A 19,242-nucleotide genomic window follows, 5' to 3' on the forward strand; every position below is an offset into this window, starting at 1 on the left:
CCGAGCACCCAGGCTCCAACAACCCAGACCCCAAATACTCAGCCCCCCAGGACCCTGAGCACCCACACCCCAAGCACCCAGACCCCCAGACCCAGACCCCAGGACCCCAATCCCCCAGCCCCCCAGGCCCCGCCCCCTTCCCCTAGACCACGCCCCCATCCCCAGACCACGCCTCCTGTGCCCTCGCCCCGCCCCCTCCGTCCCCGGCCGCCAACTTTGCTGGAACTTTGCCTCCCGTGACGCACGCGGCGGCGCGGGGCCCCGGCCTCCCGCCGCAGCCAATGAGCGCCCGGGGCGGCCGCGGCGGCAGCCAATGGGCGGCGGCTGGACAGTTCCCCGGTCCTGACCGACCTCCGCGCCGGGGGGGGGCGGCTCGGGGCGGGGGGGGCGCGGATAAAGGGCCCCGGCCGCGCCGCGCCGCGCTCCGCTCCCGCCGCCCCTCCGCCCACACGGGCAGCGGCACCGAGCAGCCAGGTGAGCCCGGGCACGGCACCGGCAGCGGCACCGGCAGCGGAGGGGGTACGGGTGCTGTGCGGCGGAAGGGAGGGAGGGAGGGGACGGGGCTGGCGAGCACCGGGAGGCGGTTTCTGGAGACGGGGTTCCCGAGCGCTGCTGCAGAACGGGGGGGGAACGGGCCGTGCCGGGCTGTGCCGGGCCGGGCAGAGACATACTGAGCCGTGCCGGGCTGTACCGGGTTATTCCGTGTCGTGCCGGGCTGCACCGAGCCGGGCAGAGCCGTGCCGGGTGTACCGGCCATACCGAGCCATACCGGGCCGTGCAGAGCCATACCGAGCTGTATTGGGCCGTGCAGAGCCGTGCCGAGCTGTACCGGGCCATACCGGGCTGTACCGGGTCATATTGAGCCATGACAGGCTGGGCCGGGCCGGGCCGGGCTGTGCCGGGTCGTATTGGGCCGTGCAGAACCATACTGGGCTGTGCCGGCTCATATTGGGCGGTGCAGAGCCGTACCGGGCTGCGCCGGGTCATATTGAGCTGTATGGGGCCGTGCAGAGCCATACCAGGTTGTACCGGGCTGTGCCGGGGCATATGGAGCTGTACCGGGCTGTGCAGAGCCATACCGGGCTGTGCCGGGCCATGCTGGGCTGTGCCGGGTCATATTGAGCCATACTGGGCTGTACGGGGCCGTACCAGCTCTCCCCGCGGTGGGTGCCCCCTGACAGCCCCTCTCTGTGCCTCCGCAGGTCCGTGCCGATGCTGCCCCTGGTCTCGGGTGTGGGAGGAAGCCCCCGTCGGACCCCGGCCGCCCGCCATGCCCTGGAGCGTCCGGTGGGTCGGCGGCGGCGGCGCCCAGTCGCAGAAGCAGTGCAAGAAATCCTCCTTCGCCTTCTACCAGGCGGTGAGGGACCTGCTGCCCGTCTGGTTCCTGGAGGACATGCGGACCATGGAGGTCTTCCACTGGGAGGACGGCGGCAAGGTGAGCCTCTACTCGCCCTCCGAGGCGCTGCTCTACGCCCTGGTGCACGACCACCAGCCCTACGCCCGGCACCTGCTGACTAAGTACCCGCAGAGCGCCCTGGCCGTGCCCAGCCAAAGCTTCAGCTGCTGCCAGGCCTCGGCCCCGCACCTGGCCATGGCCGTGCGCTACAACCGGGTCCGCGTCCTCTTCCGCATCCTCAAGGCCGTGCAGGGCTTCCCTCCGGGCGACAGGGCCGGCCACCTGGACCGCCGGGGCTGCAGCCGGGTGGAGGGCGGCAAGACGGCCCTGCACGTGGCCTGCGAGCTGGTGCGCCCCGAGTGCCTGCTGCTGCTGCTGGGGCACGGCGCCTCGCCCTGCCTGCCCGACGGCGCCGGGAACACCCCGCTCGACACCTTGTTGCAGCAGCTGGCCCAGGCGCCGGCGGTCAACGCGCGTGCCAAGCTGCTCTGCCTCGACTGCCTCTTCCTCTTCGTGCCTCAGGACGTGCCCTTCGCCATGAAGCAGCAGCTGCTGGACAACCGGCAGCGCTGGCAGGACCTCTTAGGGGAGAGCAGGTACCGCTGCCTGGTGGGCTTGGCTCCCCCGTCGCTGTTCGTCGGAGCCATGCGCGTCTTGATCAGGACCATTTCTCCCGAGCACTTCCCCGAGGCTCTGGACGATCTGCCCCTGCCGCATTTCCTCAAGCCTTTGGACTTGAAGCTGGAGAGCTAGAGGGGGCTGCAGGGGAGCCTCCTGCTCGCCTGACACAACGGACTTGTGCTAAAACCCTACTGGTGCACGAAGCTGCCCAGGCAGCAGCCGCCAAGTACCTGTTTTGATTAGAACTGTCTTCTTTCCTTTCTTTTTTTATTTTAGAAAAAAAAGAAAGAATTGTATCTGGCACTTTACAGTATATTTTATTTAAAGATCTTTGTGGTGAGGTGAGGTCTACACTGCATTTTATAAAAATGTTACATGGCCTGTACTAAGGAGGATATGTGGGAGAATATATTTGTAAATACATCTAAATAAACCAGCAGCAGATATGATCCAAACTATAAATCAAGCAGCTGAAAACTCCGAAATGGCATGTGCCTTGAGAAAGTGCGCGGGGGGGAGTATCTTCGAGTTAGGATTTCCCTGTTATATAAGCCGAGCAGTCCTGGAACAGGATGACTCCTTTTTAGCAGCTCTCCTAATACATCTTGGCAGGGATGCGGTCTTTTTTTTTTTTTTTAAAGGCGCAGATGAAAGCTTCCTAATCTTGTACACAAACCCAAAGAGAAGACGTGTTATTAAATCCCCCTTAAACAAGGCTGGCAGGGATATGCAGCTGAACAAACTGTATTTTAACATATGCACGAGTACCAGTTGGCTTCCTTGTGACGTTCTTTCTGTTCCTCCTGCAGAGCCGGGGTGCCTGGAAGGCAGGAGCAGAGCCTGCAGCCCCCACCCAAAGCTGTTCCTGCCCTGGCAGGAGCCAGCACCAGAGACCCTGACCCCTCTGTTTGGCTGCTGCAGGGTGAGGTGCCAGCACCTTCAGGGATGAAGGAGGGTGGCACAGCTGGAGGCTCTGCCTGCCTTCCTGTGTGCCCAGAGGGATTTGCTTGGGCCTGGCCATGCCCAGGAGGCTACAGCAGCTTCTTGCATGGATTCCAGCTCCTCTGCTGCCAGCGCCCAGGGGGATGTGATGGTTTTGGGTCAGCTGAGCCCTCTGGGTACCAGGTATCCCAAACATCCCTTGTGAGATGCTCCAAGGTATGCAAGACATCCCTGCAGCTCCTCCAGATGGAACAGCCCTTTAGGGGTGATGTCCTGCCTGCAAAGCTTGTGTTTAGACAAGTCAAATCCCAATCAAAAGGTACAGAGGAAGCTCTTTGCTCTGCAACCTTTACTCTGCAGCATCCTGGGCAGTTGCGCTGCTTGCCTCCCTGTAAAACTGGCACTGCCCCTGCCTGCTCTGCAGGGAGCGAGCTGTGCTGGCTCCAGCAGCATCACAGCAATAGGAATCTCCTAGGCCACCGAGCTGCAGCTTTGCCTCTATTGTTGGAAGCCAGCAGTGAAACTGTTTTGTTGCGGTGCTTAAATTTGTAGCAGGGAGTTGTTTGCCACTTGAACTGTTTCAGCACTGCAGTTCCCTTCGGGATCATCACAGAACTGATGCACTGAGAGATAAGAAGACACGCTCAACACACTAATTTCTTTATTCATGAACTTACTTTGGTTAGAAAAACAGTAAAAAGTCACAGAATGAGGCACTATAAGTGAAGCTATTCATGCTTCAGCAGAAGTGTGGTATTTCATTTAAAAAAAATTTCCATACTGCATGCATGATAACAGATAAGCCATACCTCTGAAATTTGAGATGCAGCAGAAAGAAGATTGCTATTCTTAGACTGATGGCACTGAAAATGTTTCCTAGAAGAGCAAATGTTCCTTTTTCCCAAGAAACCAAGATGATACGTGCTGTAACCAGTTATCGTGGGGAATTCAGGGCCCATGTTGGAAAGTGTGTACCTGCTCTAACTATTCTCCTCAGCTGCCTTGTTGATGAGAAAAAATACAGAAATCCAAATAATTCCTCTCTTCTTAATAATAAAAACTATGTTGTTAAATTCTTCATTTTAGTACATTTTCCACACTGCTTCTGGAGTAATGCTCTGGAAGCATCATCCATAACTGGCAAGAAGTAAAGCAATCAGGTCTAACTTGCACATCGGAAAGTGTCCTGAGGTAAAGGACGAGGCAGAGCCGGGGTGACAGGAAAGCTTCATCAACCTTGCTGACAAAGATGTAATGCAATTCAGCGATGGGGAGTTGGTTATTTGGACGGGATGCTGGAAGACGCTCCAGATTCCTAGCCAGGAGGTTAATTACACATGAGGACAGCAGGACAGGCTGGGCAGGACGTGGCCTCATCGCCACCTGGATTCCATTACCAAAATCCTATTGCATCAGCAGCGTAGGGCAGGCCCTCCCCGTGCCTTGCAACAACCCAAGGCCGACTGCCCCCTCCCACCAGCTTTTGGGTAATTCACTCAGCAACCAGAAAGGGTCCCCCCACTCAATACAGTGTGATGAGCTCCTTGCTGTGCCCCTCCTGTAACTCTAGGACAGAAGCCAAGCCTGCTGCTGAGCCCATGCTGCTAAAGGTCACTGATGGCCCTCGCTTTGTGTGGCTCGCTGGTGTGAAGCTGGTAGGCTTCATCTGGGGAGGCTGAGGGGAAACGTGGGCAAACTGCAGCCATGACTACACAGACCACTCGCCCAGCTGGGCCCAGGCTTGTTTTCAAGCAGTCACGGCTTGGAAAAAGGCCGGGGCTTCTCAGTCTGGGAACAGAAGGCCTCTGTCCAGCCGCTGGCCAAGCAGGAGGGGCAGCAGCTTCCCTCGGCCTGACTCGCCAGCACCGGGGGCCCTGGGGCACAGCAGAGCTCAGGCTCCACAGCCCCTTCAGTTCTTCATCCCCTGGCAAAGGCTGACAGCAAAAATGCCAGTGGCAACACCATTGCCGAGCCTAATAATGCAAGCTGGGACAGTCCTTATGCCTCTGCAGGCAGGGACGGCCTGTGCTGGAGGCCGGGAGCAGGGCACAAAGGTGTGGTGAATCTTCTTACCAAGCCCTAATACATGAGAGCCAAGGAGTAAGGACTTAAGGCACTTAAAAGCTTCTGTCTTACCTCACGGATTACTTTAGCTGCACAAGGCAACTTACTCATCTGTGGGAAATGCTTTCAGAAGCATATACAGCAGTGTATAGAGCCAGCATTCCTGAAAAGCTTAGCCAGCTCGCCTATAAAAGGCTGCTTTCTGTCATGAAACAATGAGGGAAGACAACAAATATTTCCCCTGTGTTGCTCGAGCACCTTCAAAAATTATTCCTATACTACCCACCTTTTAGTGCAGAGTGGTTTTATTCACTATGGCAGGTGAAGAAGGCCTGAAACCCTTTCCTTCTGAAAGCAAGGAGAGAGGAAGTACTGCGTTACTTTTGGTTTCTCCTCCTCGCAATCAGCTCCTCTCCACAGCTCCATTAAGCATTTCGGAGTCACAAAACCTGTCTAGTGTCTGCTGGAGGAGCCGAAGTATTTTGAGTAGCTCAGTCAAAAGATGGATTTGGGATCTCTAACATTCTTCTTTTATCAAGCATATTAAATAGTTAATGAACTTAAATTGATACGAACACAAAACTAAGTGGCTTAAATAGTCTAAAAAAAACAACCCTTACTCTAACACCTGCCTCAGTCCTGCTCTCTGATGTACTCTCCTGCCATAAAAGCTGAATCTTTTTGTTCTTGCCATGGCCATAGCCTGGTACAAGCTCTGCCAGAGGTGGGCACCTCACACAGCAGAAGATGGAGGAATTACACACGCTTGAGAACCACCCCCTTCACGAAGATGCACAGACATGGAATATCGAGCCTAACGTCAGCTTAGCACTGCACGACGGAAATCTGCTGCAAATAGGTAAGGTTTCAGACAGCTTCAGGGGAGAGAAAGGGAGCTGCTAACGATCAGGCTCCTCCGTGTGGACAGTCCCTGCAAACCGAGCCAAGCAGGCAACGCCTAAAGGAGAGGGAGCAGAGAAGCACAGAGCACGGGACCTGCAGGGAGAGGAGGCCTTGGCTACAGGCTGGGCTGCAATTACAGGCTGCTTTGAAGGTGAAGTTGAAAATAGCAAGGACAAAGACAGGGTACAGAGGCAGAGAAAGACAGAGACTAGAAATGGGCCATGGTGCCAGGCTTGTTTCCTAATCCCTATTTGTCCTGTGCCTAACATTCAAGTCGTACAGGATTTTGACTTGCAATGTAACAAATCTATTGACATCAGCAGATCATTGTGCATTGCATCATCCCATCTTCAGATCAATGCCCCCAACTAAACAAACAAGAAACCCATGATATGTGCTTAATATTTAAACTGTAAATCCTTGCAAACCAACTTTCATAACACCTGTGTTCATGGCATGATTTCCATCACTGCTTGGTGGCAGAAGCTTTCTAAGGCTAAACCACCATGGTCTAGCCCAGCCTGGCTTCAGCGGTCTCTCCTCCACCTGCAATGTGTCAAAATGAAACTCTGCCTGCTCCTTGCTCAGACCACATCAGACTGTCCTTTATTGTCATGCCAAAGAACCACATCTATGATTTTGCAAGGCTGCTGCTTGCACTGGTTTACTCCTGCTCCTTCCACCACCAAGCAGGTGCACTCTTTTGCAGGAACAGCACAAAAATAAAACAGAGCTCTCTTGCAAAACATATCCCATTTATCAGGAAAACAGAAATGCAGCAGTTTGAAAATTAAAAAAAAATAAAAAGCCTTGACTGTTACTAAAAGAAATACAGCTGGGATACAAAAGCTTCTCCCCTCTTCCCTTATACCTCTGAAAGGACTGATATCTCTTTGCCCAGTGGTTCAGCTGGCAAATGGAAAGATCCCATAAATCAACAAAGCAAGTCTTCAGAAGTCTCTGATGATGACAGACTCGTCATATTTACAGATTATCGCTAAATATAGTCTAAATCAACACTCCTCCTTCAGGAGAGCAAATTAGCAAAAATAAAGAAGTTTACATTCAGGCTTGATGCAAGCCATCCTGAGCCATGGTGAGCCATCTATGTGCCTGGAATAGGAGGTCACACACCAGTCTCCCCTTCCCCATGCTCCCCATCCAAGGCAAACTGGAGGGCAGGAAGCTCCATCAATCTCAGCGGGGAGGCGAGCAGGGAACCAGAGCCAGGCAAGCCTTCCTTTAGGTTCCTCCGCTGAAAAGCAATGGAAGGGAGACAAAGGAAAAGAGAGAGAGAGAGAGGCCATTACTTCCAGGCAGAAAACACTTGGCTGCACGCCTCAGCCAGGACAGGCAACAGCTTCCAGCCCCGAGGAGGACCACAGCAGGGCTGCTCGGCTCCCCGACTCTGCCCCATACACCATGGCTCCTCTCTCACAGGCTTTGGGGGTCCCCTGCCTGTCCTCCCACACTCACTCACACGCCAGGGATTAGGCAGTGTCCCCAGACCCTGGCTCGGTTTGGGGCATTCCCCATACTCTCTCTGTCAGCAGTTCCCCTGCCCAAAATTGTCCCTCGGCTCCTTTGTTCTGGCCGTGGCAGTAATTGCTGTTTTGATGTAGGAGTGGTGTTTTTGGCATTGTGCTCTTAATATTCAGACTTTATTTTATAATCATTGGGTTCCTTTTAATGGTGCAAGTAAATTGTAGTAAACACATTACACCACATCACATTCATGTTTTTTAATAGTGTCATTTCCCTGACAACATTTGAGGCAGCCCTTTAGAGCAAAGCCTAAAAGGATAAGTAATTTCTAACTTGCAGTAAGAGAGAGAACCAAGTCCCTTGAGAAGCCGAGTTTTGAGTGTCCTTTCCTACAAAGCCATCTGCTAGCGCTCTCACGCTTTCTCCCACTCCTGCAACAAGGCAAGCTATTGCTGGTTGGTGACTCAAAGCAACAAGATGGAGGGACTCAAAACCAAGCTGCTTTTAGTCCTTCTTTAATGACAAGCATGGGCAGGCCTGCAGCCAAAAGCAGGCTGGACAAAACAGCCTGGAAGCAGTAATGGAGGTGACCTGAGTGACTGCCTGTCCTAGAGCCACCAGGTCTGCGAGGTGGGGGGCACATTGCTTCTGTCACTTTAAGCACACAGATTTGCAGGCTTGCCCAGCACAAGGGATGCTAGGGCCTCAGGGACCACAGAGCTAAGAAAACTCCTAAAAATGTCACAGGGCTTCACCCGACAGCAGGGAACTGGTGAGACGAGAGGGATGAGCTGACACCATGGCACCAAGGAATGAATCTGCCAGTGACCTCTGCTGCTGTCCGGCAGAGCTGCAGCACGCATTTGGCCATGGCAGTCTGACAAGAGCCATCACAGAGCTCCCCATGCTCGCGAGGGGAAACTCTCACATGCCAGCAGGAAAAGAGCAGCTCTGTCAGGTTTGTTTCCTTCTTCAGATGCCCAGGGTTTGACTCAGCCTTGCTGCTGTCTCATCCTCTCTGCCGGCAGCAGCCGTAGGGATGTGGTTAGACCAAAACGCCCTGACAGAAAAACACCCTCTGAGCCAGACCTGAGGTAAGGAGCTGCTGGGAGGCAAGACCGGGTGAGTCACTTGCTGATTCACTTGGTGGATAGGGCAGGATGTTTTAAAGGAACGTTTCCTTCCAAGTTAAACGCCAGCTGCGTGGCTAGGTGTGTGCATATTGCCCAGGTCGCCTTCAGCATGGAGAACTAGAGCATTGGCTTTGCTGGTGGAGCTCTGCACATGCTGGCCGGCGATGGCTGGTTCACATCCAAAAACACCATCCCAACCTTCCTGATAGGACAGCAAGCTATCAGCCCATCAGGCAGGGCCATGGCATCCAGCTCTAGGGGAAAGTCTCCAGGTGGATCTCCTCACAACCCTTTGTTCCAGCCAGTCTGGTCTGTCAGGAGACTGTGACTTCTCCCCCGGGTCATCACCCCCAGGCTGGGGCTGCAGTGTGAGACACTGGTAGGTGACAAGTGTGGCTGCCATCCAAGCTGTCCTTCACTGCTGGGGACTTGCTAAGTCCTGGCTCCCCAGGGAGCCCAGACCCCTGGGGAAGCACAGGGTAGGAGGCATCCGGGCGATGGTGAGGACAGCACAGTCAGGCAGACAGTGGGGCCAAGCACAGCAATATTTGTACCACAAACGCTGCAGGAGCCTGAGGTCCTAATTCTTTGGTACCACACGGTATCAGCAATGCTTACGTACAACGTGCCTTAGTCATGATATGCCTGTGGCACTGATGCAGTGCCCACATAGCGAACAGCCAGCTCACGTCACATCTCCTCCCCTTACCAGTTTACAGAGCACACAGAGCAGTTACAATCCCAGCTCCTCGGCTGAAGCCGTTTCCTCAAGAGATATCAGCAAATGTTCTTATCACTAGAGGTCCCCTGCTCAGCAATTGCCCTGTGGTGGCTGGTAATGCTTGAGTCTCACAAGTACTCACTCAGTACAAGCCAGCTAGCAGCAAACCTTGTCCTGGAATAGTCCTTGCTGTCCCTGCAAAAAGTCCACGCTGTCCCTGCAAACAGCATTTTTGCGTGTACAAGGCAGGGAGTTATCAGGCAAACGTCTCTCCCTATTGCGCAGCTAAGGCTGCCGCGGCCAAAAAGAGAGCTGCAACCCTCTGTGCCCTGCTCAAACAGCGAGTCTGCCGTGTTCCAGATCTCTTTGCTGAATGATGGGAGGAGAACAGAGTGGGAGCTAATTGCTTTGTTGCCCTTGATAGCAAGTGAGTAACTTTACAAGCCAACGCCAGGCAAAAGGAGGGAGTAACCCAGGGCTCGGCTCTGCCCACATCCAGCGCATGGGAAAGGCTCTGCTCGGTGACTGCTGTGCCTTTCGGGGTGCTAAGCAGCACTGAATGTTCACTCTGGGAGGTGACAGATCCCGGCTGGTAGCCTGCATCTGCCTCCACTCACTTCTTCAGCATGAGCAGTTCACGCACAGCAGAGTGGCACCGTGCCACACCAAACCTGGGACACCGAGCGGGGAGGGTATTCGGAAGTCTTTGGTTCCAGAAGCAAAAGACCTCTTTCCTGCCTTCTGCTTGGGATTTGATGCTTTAGAAACCGGTTGCTCAGATACCAAACAAATCTTGTGCAGACTCTCTGCTAAAACAAAAGCACAGAAATTTATGCAACCATACCCCTTGCTTCAGCCTGTGACCTTACCAAGCTCCATTCATTAATCAGGCTGTGCTGAAGCTTTGCTCAGTACAAATCCGACACTGATGCAGGGACTCTGCAGGGATGGGACACACACTGAACCTGCATTTTTGTGATGTGATGTTGATCATGAGTGGTCTTTATGACCTAGGCATTAACTATAGTGTGGCAGAGAGATGCGTACCCCACCTCTCTCAATTGGATGGTCTCTGTGAAGAAGACAAGCCAACTTGGCCAGCTGAGCCAGTGCCTTTTGGTTCAGCTGGCAAGAGGGCAGCACTGTGATAGCAAGCGGTGAGCTCAGTGCCCACGGGGAGCCCATATCCTTTGTGGTATCAAAGCATTAGCACTAACAGGGTGATCATGGAATTTTTGGCTGCCCTCCTACTTTCCTAATCTCTGCAGTGGGAAAACATAATTCCTTATTGCTTTGTTGCTATTACTGAAGGATGTACTTGTCCCAACAGCCAGGCTATTCTCAAGCCCACACCCTTATTGTAAACTGCAAGCCTGACACTCTGATGAACTTCTGGTTAATGAGGACCACACCACCCTCTCTCACCAACCTGGGTTACTCCTTTCTGAGCAATGTTTGGAAGCCACTCCCAAGCACACTAAGTCTGCCAGCACCAAACCTTCCATTTCTGGTTTCTGTTTGCCTTCTCTCCTTCCCCTGCCTACAGGTAAAGGCAAGTCGTCTGCTGACCATCACTTGAAGAGTGCTGCTGCTACCAAAGGAAAACAGAGAACAGCTGATGGCTCACTTTGACACAAATTACAAGGTAAAAAATAAAAAAGTAACATGACACCCGGATGAAAACAAAGGCTGATACAAAATGTGAGCATCCACTTGTGGAGGGATCACCTCTGGGGAGAAAGATCATAGAAACCAGCACCTACAGCCTCACAAAACACATTTACTACATAAGTTACCCATTTTCCTATTATAAATCTGTCATATGGTTCTAACGCCAAATAACCAGAGGTCAAACAAATCCCTCTCATCTTATGTTCTTGACACACTGATTTTGAAAATAAAAACAACCAAAGCAAACAACCCCCCAGGTACATGACAAGCATTACAGAGTTATGCTGCACGCACTGCTAGCTGGTGGTTGCTTTCATTCCCCTCTTACCGCAAAGAGCACTGTTTTCACACAGGCTTTTTTCACATCAATCAGCCCTGGCTGTTCTTACATGGAGGCTGAAATAGTTGGAGGGCTGATTTGCAGACACGCTGAGTGTCTGCAGCACCAGCTGACACCACTGTGAGAGGCACGTGCTCTGCACCTTCAAACGCCCTGACTTTCTGCTAACACCATTCACATCTACCAAACCAAACCAAAAAGCACGAGTGCTTAGACATGAAAACAAGCTGACACCACGGACACAAAGAAATCAAGCAAAGCAAGAAAAGATCAAATGGCTCTGATCGATGTTCTCACCCCTTGATATCATTACAGGGATTGTTCCCTTTATCCAGTGTTAAATGCCTCACAGAATGGGACTGCCACCACTTCCTATCAAAGACAACAGCGCAGCCTAGTAAGCTTTACTGTGAGGAAATGTTTCCTGCCACTAAGACCAATTCCGCTTTGCTCATTCTTCTTCCACAGGTCAGAATTATTCTCTTTAGCATCTCCTGAAACAATCTTATCATCTCTACTCACTGTAGCAACTGTGGATTGCTAGGTGTTCTTCAAAGGCTCTGACTTATTTGTGGGTTTTGTTCATTTGTTTGCTTTTCCTCCACAAGGCATTCTCTCTGCTCAGTTCATTATTAATAGTGGCTTTCTCAGAACTTCTTTTCTGAAATTCAGGTGCTTCCAGCTGTTTGTAGTCACCTAGATGCAAACACATCAGTATCAGAGGGGAAAGAGCACTATGTCAGCACTATTGCAATGTGCAAGAGCTTCACCCAGGACCCAACCTGCAAACTATATAAAACCTGTGACACAGGTCCTCCTGTGACTTGTGTTTTGAATATACACATTCCTGCTCCCCAACCACTGGCACAGAGTGACTTCCAAGGATAGTTCTTGCTTATCTGGACTATATCAGAAACACCAGGATACAGGGGAAAGAAAAAGATGGTTCCTTCCCCAAGTGTCATCCATGTCAAAATTTTTGTTTTCCTTGGCAGCGACTCATACACTTGGTACCTGGCTATCACTTCAAAGTAGATGCATTTATTTTGCAAAATCACTTGCCTGGGATGGCTTCCAAAAACATCCCTTAGTTGGCTAGACAAAAGCAAAATTGCCTCTGGAGGCATCATATGATGAAGCCTTAGATCCTACTAATAACATTCCTGAAGCCACATCCAGACCAATTGTAGTGAGAGCTTTGCCATAGATGTATATAAGACTAAACATGAAAGACAAGTGTTCCAGCATTCCCTACTTGTCTTGCTGTGCGTTGACACTAATAAAAACCATCATCATGCTTGGCCTTCTTAGTCAAAAGATTGTTTATTTTTCCAGTCACCACCATAAGGTTTTACTTGTCACCAGTATTTCTTGAGCTTCTCATGACAACTCATGTCAGACACTGTAAATCTGCTGGTGGGAAGAGTTAAACTCAGTCCAGCAGATCAATGATACCAGTGCTAACAAACAAAATAAATTAATTTTCATAGTTGTCAGGTTACACTTGCCTTCCCTAAAAGAATAACTACGTACACATTTCTACCGCAGCAGTGTTTCTGAGCAGGGATTCTCATACGATGTTCCATCAGGCACTGCCAAGCGGTCCATATTTGCTTTACAGAAGCGTGTAACTTCTCTGCTTTTATTAGAATCCTGATGGAAAAAGCACAGGAAAATCTGCAGTAAAGTTTTAGTGGTGATCCGGGTCAATTCACACAAGAGTTTTGGAAATCACCATTTTAGATTTATTCACTCTGTACAAGTTGGTACTGCTAAAATAACAGAGGTCAATAATGAAAGATGAGAATCTTGAATGCAGGAAGCAAATAAGATAATGATATGCAAATCAGCCGGGTACACAATCAGAGACAGCTCTAATAGCTCGGTCCCTTAAACTCTGGATTTCAAAAATAACCAGCTCAAGCTGAATGTCACTGTGACCCATTAAGGTCCTCGATACAACAAAAGCTGTACTACTCCCCACGATGTTGACTTTTAAAATGAAAAACTGCATGAAATTTTGTGAAATTTAGCGTGAAGAAAGTTTTACTTGTGACATATGAACTAGGATGTGATTTATGCCTGTGTTACACTGACACGTTCCACCTTGGCTGACTTCAGGAATTTTATCACGGACCCTAGATCTGAAGTAAGAAACCTTAGACACAAATCTAAGAAAAATCTACATTTTTGCTGAGATCTGCAAAAGACTCACTGTGGCCGCTGGCAAAATGCAGAGTAGGGAACTATAGGTGGGCTATAAGTCTGTCCGTGTTGTCCAGAACAAATATGCTATGGGAAACAGTGAGATAGCTCTTAGCAAGTATAGTTTTGCACAGACAATATTCCTTTTTAGGTCTCTGAACCTCACAGTAAGACAGATGCCAGCCTGCTCCTAAAGCTGGCTTTGAGAAATCACCAGACCTCTGATTGCGAAACTCAGGGATTGAATGAAGCATGGCCTTTTAAGTGAAAGCTGAGCTCACCTTGCTCAGCGTGCTTTGAAAACTCATCTGGCAAGATATGGTATCTCTTTCCCTTAAAAAAAAAAAAGGAAAAAAAAAAAAGAAAGAAAAAAAACAGGAAAAAAAATAAAAAAAAGAAAACATCTGTCACCTTCCATCTTGAAAGTCTTTTATTCAAATCAGGTTTAAGAAGTTACCATATTGCAAGCAGCCAGCAATGCTGAAAAACATGCTGCAAAGAACTACAGACAAGGGCATATAAGGTCAAAGGTAACACAAGCCCCGCTGGCTTTAACCTCAATTTACACAAAATAGTAGAGTTTAAGTTGACGGAACAGCTTTGCCGCCTTCCTGGACCTCAGCTCCTGTCATACAGCAATTAAAATCAGCAAGATGGGGAGGAAGAAAAGAAGGTGACACAACACACTTGGAACAGCCTCTACAGAGCCCTGTGCTCTCCTCCCAGCAATGCTTTGTGTGGGCACCATCTCACCACACAGCTCCAATGGAAGGGCAGGAGAAAAATCCCTCCACCAGGCAAAGAACAGGATGAAAGGAAGTCAGCAGGCCTTAGGAGTAACAGGATTCAGCTCTGCAATTTCTCTGTTCCTAGTACAAACACACACTTCAGATTTCTTTTGTTCTTTTGAACGCCCAGCCCATGCTGACAGTACTTTGTTAACCAGCTAATTAGAACTGAAGACGAATAGATCTCCTACACAAGTACCTATGGCACCAACATTAATATTTAACGAGGTTGGCATTATTATTACGGTAATTATAAAGCGAACTAACAGTGATAAACCTGTTATTTCAAAGTGTTACACCAATCATTTACCGTGCTCTCCTTACAATAATTGACTTTCACCACAGCACGGTGGAAGGAGCTGCAGATCTGCTGGTTCACGTGCTCCTTACTCCTGATTCGGAGCGCTGGGTGCAGCTCAGAGGGAGCAGACTCCGGCCCATCTGTCGAGGCAGAGAACAGATTTAGAGAGACAAGCGTGGGAGCTGAGCAAATAAAATCTCAGCCGTCCTAGCAATTACCCAACTTACTTTGCCCTTCCCCAGTCAGCTGCCTGGCTGTCCCCTGGAGCAAGCAGGGGCTGGGGGTTTCTTGCTGGCACTTGCACTCTACCCCCCACCTCTAGCCCAAGCAAATTCCTTCTTTTTTAACACCCCTTGCCCCCGCTGCTCAGCCAGGTACATGTGCCAGGCAGTCTGCTGGGTACTTCCCTGGAACTTTCCTCCCAATCTTTTTTTTTTTTTTTTTTTTTCTGAGAGAGTTCCAATTAGCTCGATTTTTCATCTGACTCAGATGAGCTTTGCTAAATTCACCCAGCACATGGCCAGGCAAAATACAGCGATGTATTTTTCAACTAGGACTCATCTACTGTATATTCCTGTTTTAACAGATGTACTAATATCTATACCGTTTCTCCTTTCCATATACAAGGTATCTATGCACTAGTATAATAACAGAGCGTTCTCCTGACAAAGACTCACCACACTCATTAGACTACAGGTCTACCATATGCAAATAAAGCATGCCATCAACTTGTGCAAAATCAAGATAGTAAATACAGGGTGTTAGTCTAATTCTGTACTCATCTTTTAGCATATTTTCTCTGTATATGAAAATTTAAAGGACAAGTGTTATAAATTTAGGTCTCCTTCCTCCAGCTTTATATACAGAAAGTGAATCTCAACTGAGATTATGAGGAAGATGTATTAAAAAATAAATCAGATTACTTCTATACTGGACAGAAACAGTGAATAATATTTGAAAGCTTAATCCATAACTACAGTTTCATTCAGTGCTATTCAGTTGTGCATTACTCAGTGCTTCAGGCAATCACAGGCTACAAAAATCAGCATATTTTAGTCATTTCTGAAGGCCAAAGATAGAGCATTTTTTTCATTTTAAGGGATTTAATATTTTTGGTATTTTATTATCATTGTGTTAGCTGTTAGAAAACAGAAATCAATTATAGGTATAATTGATAAGTCTGTGTTTCATAGCAACATCAAGTTTCTCAAACAGATCTTCTTCCACTGCTTGTTTCTTCCCCCACCCGCATCAAGCAGGATTTAACTTTATGGCTAACGTAACAACTTCATTAGATCTTTTCGCATAGACTTTGAGTCAGATAAAGACCAAACAAATCACAAGGGTAATTTCACCTAGCTTCCAGTGTGCTACCAGCCACAGTCTTAGCTACAGAACTTCCTGAATTGAACCCCAAACCTCACTTCCTATCTCGATGTCAAGCGATGAGTAATCCATAGTTATTTCTGTGATGAACCTAGATATCACCATTCAGCAATCTACAGGGACTTTTGTTTATCTAGATATTGTAGTTGTTATCAGCACAGCTCTGGGTATAGTAACTCACAGAAGATGACTGCAGCTCAGCTTTCACTTTCCACTAATTAAAATCCAGTCCTTTAGATTACAAATTCTCTTCTCTTCTGCAGAAGTGAGAGTGTGGTGGTTATTTTTAATCAGAGTAACTCATTATCAAACAACCAGAGCGAGCTACTTTGTTTGGTAAGGGATACACCAGCTTTCTTTGCTGGCTACCTGCCATCATGATACATGCAACTTTTCCTTTCTGGAAGGCTGTGAGAGGAATAAAACCCACATCTCGCATTCTACAGCTAGAAGTCTTTAATTAAGATCTTATCTCTCTACTCCTGCAGGTAGGGATAGGATGTGGACAGGGCTGGTTAATGTAAAAACTAAAGGCCAGAGATTTTTCACCACAGTAATGAGTAGATTTGAGTATCTTCATGGATGATTTATGCTTTTGTACTGGCTAATCAACAAGGCACAGGCACAGACACATGGGCAATTGAATTGCAGTCCCTCAGACTCAGAACATCATTTACTGAAAATTTCTCTGAGGTTGTTCCTTAAAATTCATCCAGAACTCGTGCCAACAGCTCAGCCATTGAAGGGACTTTCATGAGAGAAGCAAAAAGACAAGGCAGAATGCCCTGCTACTCTGAAATAAGCCACTAGTGCCTTTGAGATTCATGAAGAAAGCAATGCAGAAGTGTTAAGGCGTTCAGATCTGATGTCCATGTGTGTGTTGCAAAGTGGGTTTCTTGTACATCGCACCGAAGATGCCCTTCATACAGGTTTAAACCTTTTTCTTTCCAAATTCTTTGTTCCTGCATAATAAATCTATGTTTAGACAATAGCCTAAGACCACAACTAAGAATTTTTGTCATCATTCTCTTAGCAGTAACAGCATTTCCCAACAGCAACTCTACTACCTTACTTAAGCAATGGAAGTATTTTGACACTTGTTAGCGAAAGACTTGCTGTGTGCCATTCAACATTTTCCATTCCTTTTTATTGCTGCAACGCAGAAAAACAAGAGTTACTTAGCTATCTAGATGGGTGTTTCACAACAACCCAACTCAGGCATCTGAACTGCCATCCCTCCGGTGACATAAGGATCACTCTTGTATAACAGAGCAGGCTGATGCTGTAAGGAGACCAGAATTTCCCTGCAGGAACCAACAGAGGCAGCTGAACAAGTTTGTCAACATAATTAGCAGAGACATTGCAATCTGAATCTGAGCAGGATTCCCATGGTTGGAAGTGGGTTTAAGTGCCTGAATTGTCATTAATCTCGTGGCTATGCCTTCTTGTGTGAAGTTACACAGGTCACAGCTCCATCAGGAAACAGTCTGCCCATGTGGGAAGTGGTGCTTATTATGCCTCAGCTGTTACAGTTACAGTCCAGAAACACAGGAAGTCTTCTGATGAGCTCAGATATTTTAAAATGCAAAGCAGGGTGCAGTTACAGCACGTGGCACAATCACCTATTTTCTGCCTAAACGTTTCCTACCATATGCATATTCCTCACCCACGGCTGAAGTATTTAACACACAAGTGCAATTTTTGTACAGTGTATAAGCGAGGAAACTTTGTTTACTTCCATTATAGAAAGACCATCTCAATATAGAGGCATAAGCTTAATATTCAATATGCTAAGTGTTTAATTCTCTTTGCTTGGAAGATGATCATTTTGCTGGTTGGACACACCTATCAACCAAGAAATATATGAAATATACCTTCCAGTACCCAGGTTCTTACACTGCCATTACCATATTATCTGGGGTAACAGTAAGGTAAGGGTTTCATAAGCATTTCTGTCTTCAGCACAAGCCAATTTCCAGACAAACAGAACTCTTGTGAATCATGCAACAGATGAGTCTTACCACAGTAATTTATTTCTTAAAAATCTAGTTTATTGCACTTGTCTCAAAGCACAAACGAAAACCTAAATACAGAAATAAAATAAAAAAAAAATCCTAGTTTTATTAAAACTACCCTAAAAAGTAGTCTGAGAAGAGCTCGACACCAATTTAATATTAACGACCATAGCAAGGTACAGTATCATACAGTAAACAAACAACTAGCAAGCTCAAGCCATTACTAAGATGACTTTGAAAAATGTAATACAAAAGTGTCACTATTAAATAATGCCACTGTACTTGAGCATCCGGTGCTTGGTAGGGTGCAGAGAAGTACTCGTATCCCTTCTCCAAAGTGGTTGATTCAGGAGCTGCCAAAAGATACATTTAAGCTGAGTTTCAGCCTCTTTGGGGTCCTCAAGATACCAAGCTATGCTTGCATAAAACAAACTGGGTTACTTCGTGAGCAGATTCCATTACAATCCACTGCCAGACAGGCTTAAAAAACCCTCTGGGGGTATTTTCCATATACGGATGAGCTAGCAATGAAGTAAACATCATCTGTAAAAGGGAAACAAAGCTGTCCTCCCTGCAAGACTGAAAGAACAGACTGAGAACTGACAGCCAGTATCACAAGTGGTACTAAAAATAACAGTAACAAAAGAAAGTGACATAACTTGGTTCTCTCTCCACAGATCTACATTCTCACCTTGCACCACGTTTGTTCCAAGTTTAGTGCAGTACATGCATGAATTATTCTGAAAGAGAACAGAGGTTAAAAAGAAAACACATCCTATTCTGTATGTATTGATTAAGTTCTCAAAACAGAAACTTCCCCACTGTTCAACACCTGGCCTTTTCTGAAGCTGGCTCATTTACAGTATTGGTTAGCAGCTGCTTTAACATTCTGATGGTTTATAAGCTTAGAACGAACACAAAATAACTCCTCCGCCTACATACTGAACTAAAGTTCTCTCATCCGTAGTCCTATTGCTTAAAAAAGATGAGGTATCTTTCAAAAAAGATTTAGAGTTTAAAGAAAAATAAACTGCAATGATTAACTTAGGTTACTTCCCAGTTCATCACATACCTCTGCTGCAACATCTGTTAAGTATAAGACACTTCAAATTTAGCTAACATAGCTAAAAATCACAATATTGTTAAGTATTTTCTCACAATATCACAATTTTTAATGGGATATACAGGTAATTCTATCAATTACCATTTTGCTTTTAATACATCTATGTTTGGTACTCAAAATAATTTGAGTCCAAATGTTAAAGCACTGG

General features: G+C 47.9%; 1 protein-coding gene across 1 annotated transcript; it reads left to right on the top strand.

The window, feature by feature from the left end:
* The first annotated feature begins 441 nt into the window (after positions 1-441).
* On the top strand, positions 442-2,479 carry ANKRD9 (ankyrin repeat domain 9). The gene is made up of 2 exons (XM_032188654.1): positions 442-474; positions 1,203-2,479. Exon 2 carries the CDS (start codon positions 1,271-1,273, stop codon positions 2,147-2,149), a length of 879 nt encoding a protein of 292 aa, XP_032044545.1. The 5' UTR covers positions 442-474; positions 1,203-1,270; the 3' UTR covers positions 2,150-2,479.
* The last annotated feature ends 16,763 nt before the right edge of the window (positions 2,480-19,242 follow it).

The sequence above is a fragment of the Aythya fuligula genome, chromosome 5 (genome assembly GCF_009819795.1).
Source record: "Aythya fuligula isolate bAytFul2 chromosome 5, bAytFul2.pri, whole genome shotgun sequence".
Classification (NCBI taxonomy): Eukaryota; Metazoa; Chordata; class Aves; order Anseriformes; family Anatidae; genus Aythya; species Aythya fuligula.

Coding starts and splice junctions, on each gene's coding strand:
- ANKRD9 (XM_032188654.1), top strand. CDS start 1,271: ATGCCCTGGAGCGTCCGGTGGGTCGGCGGCGGCGGCGCCCAGTCGCAG.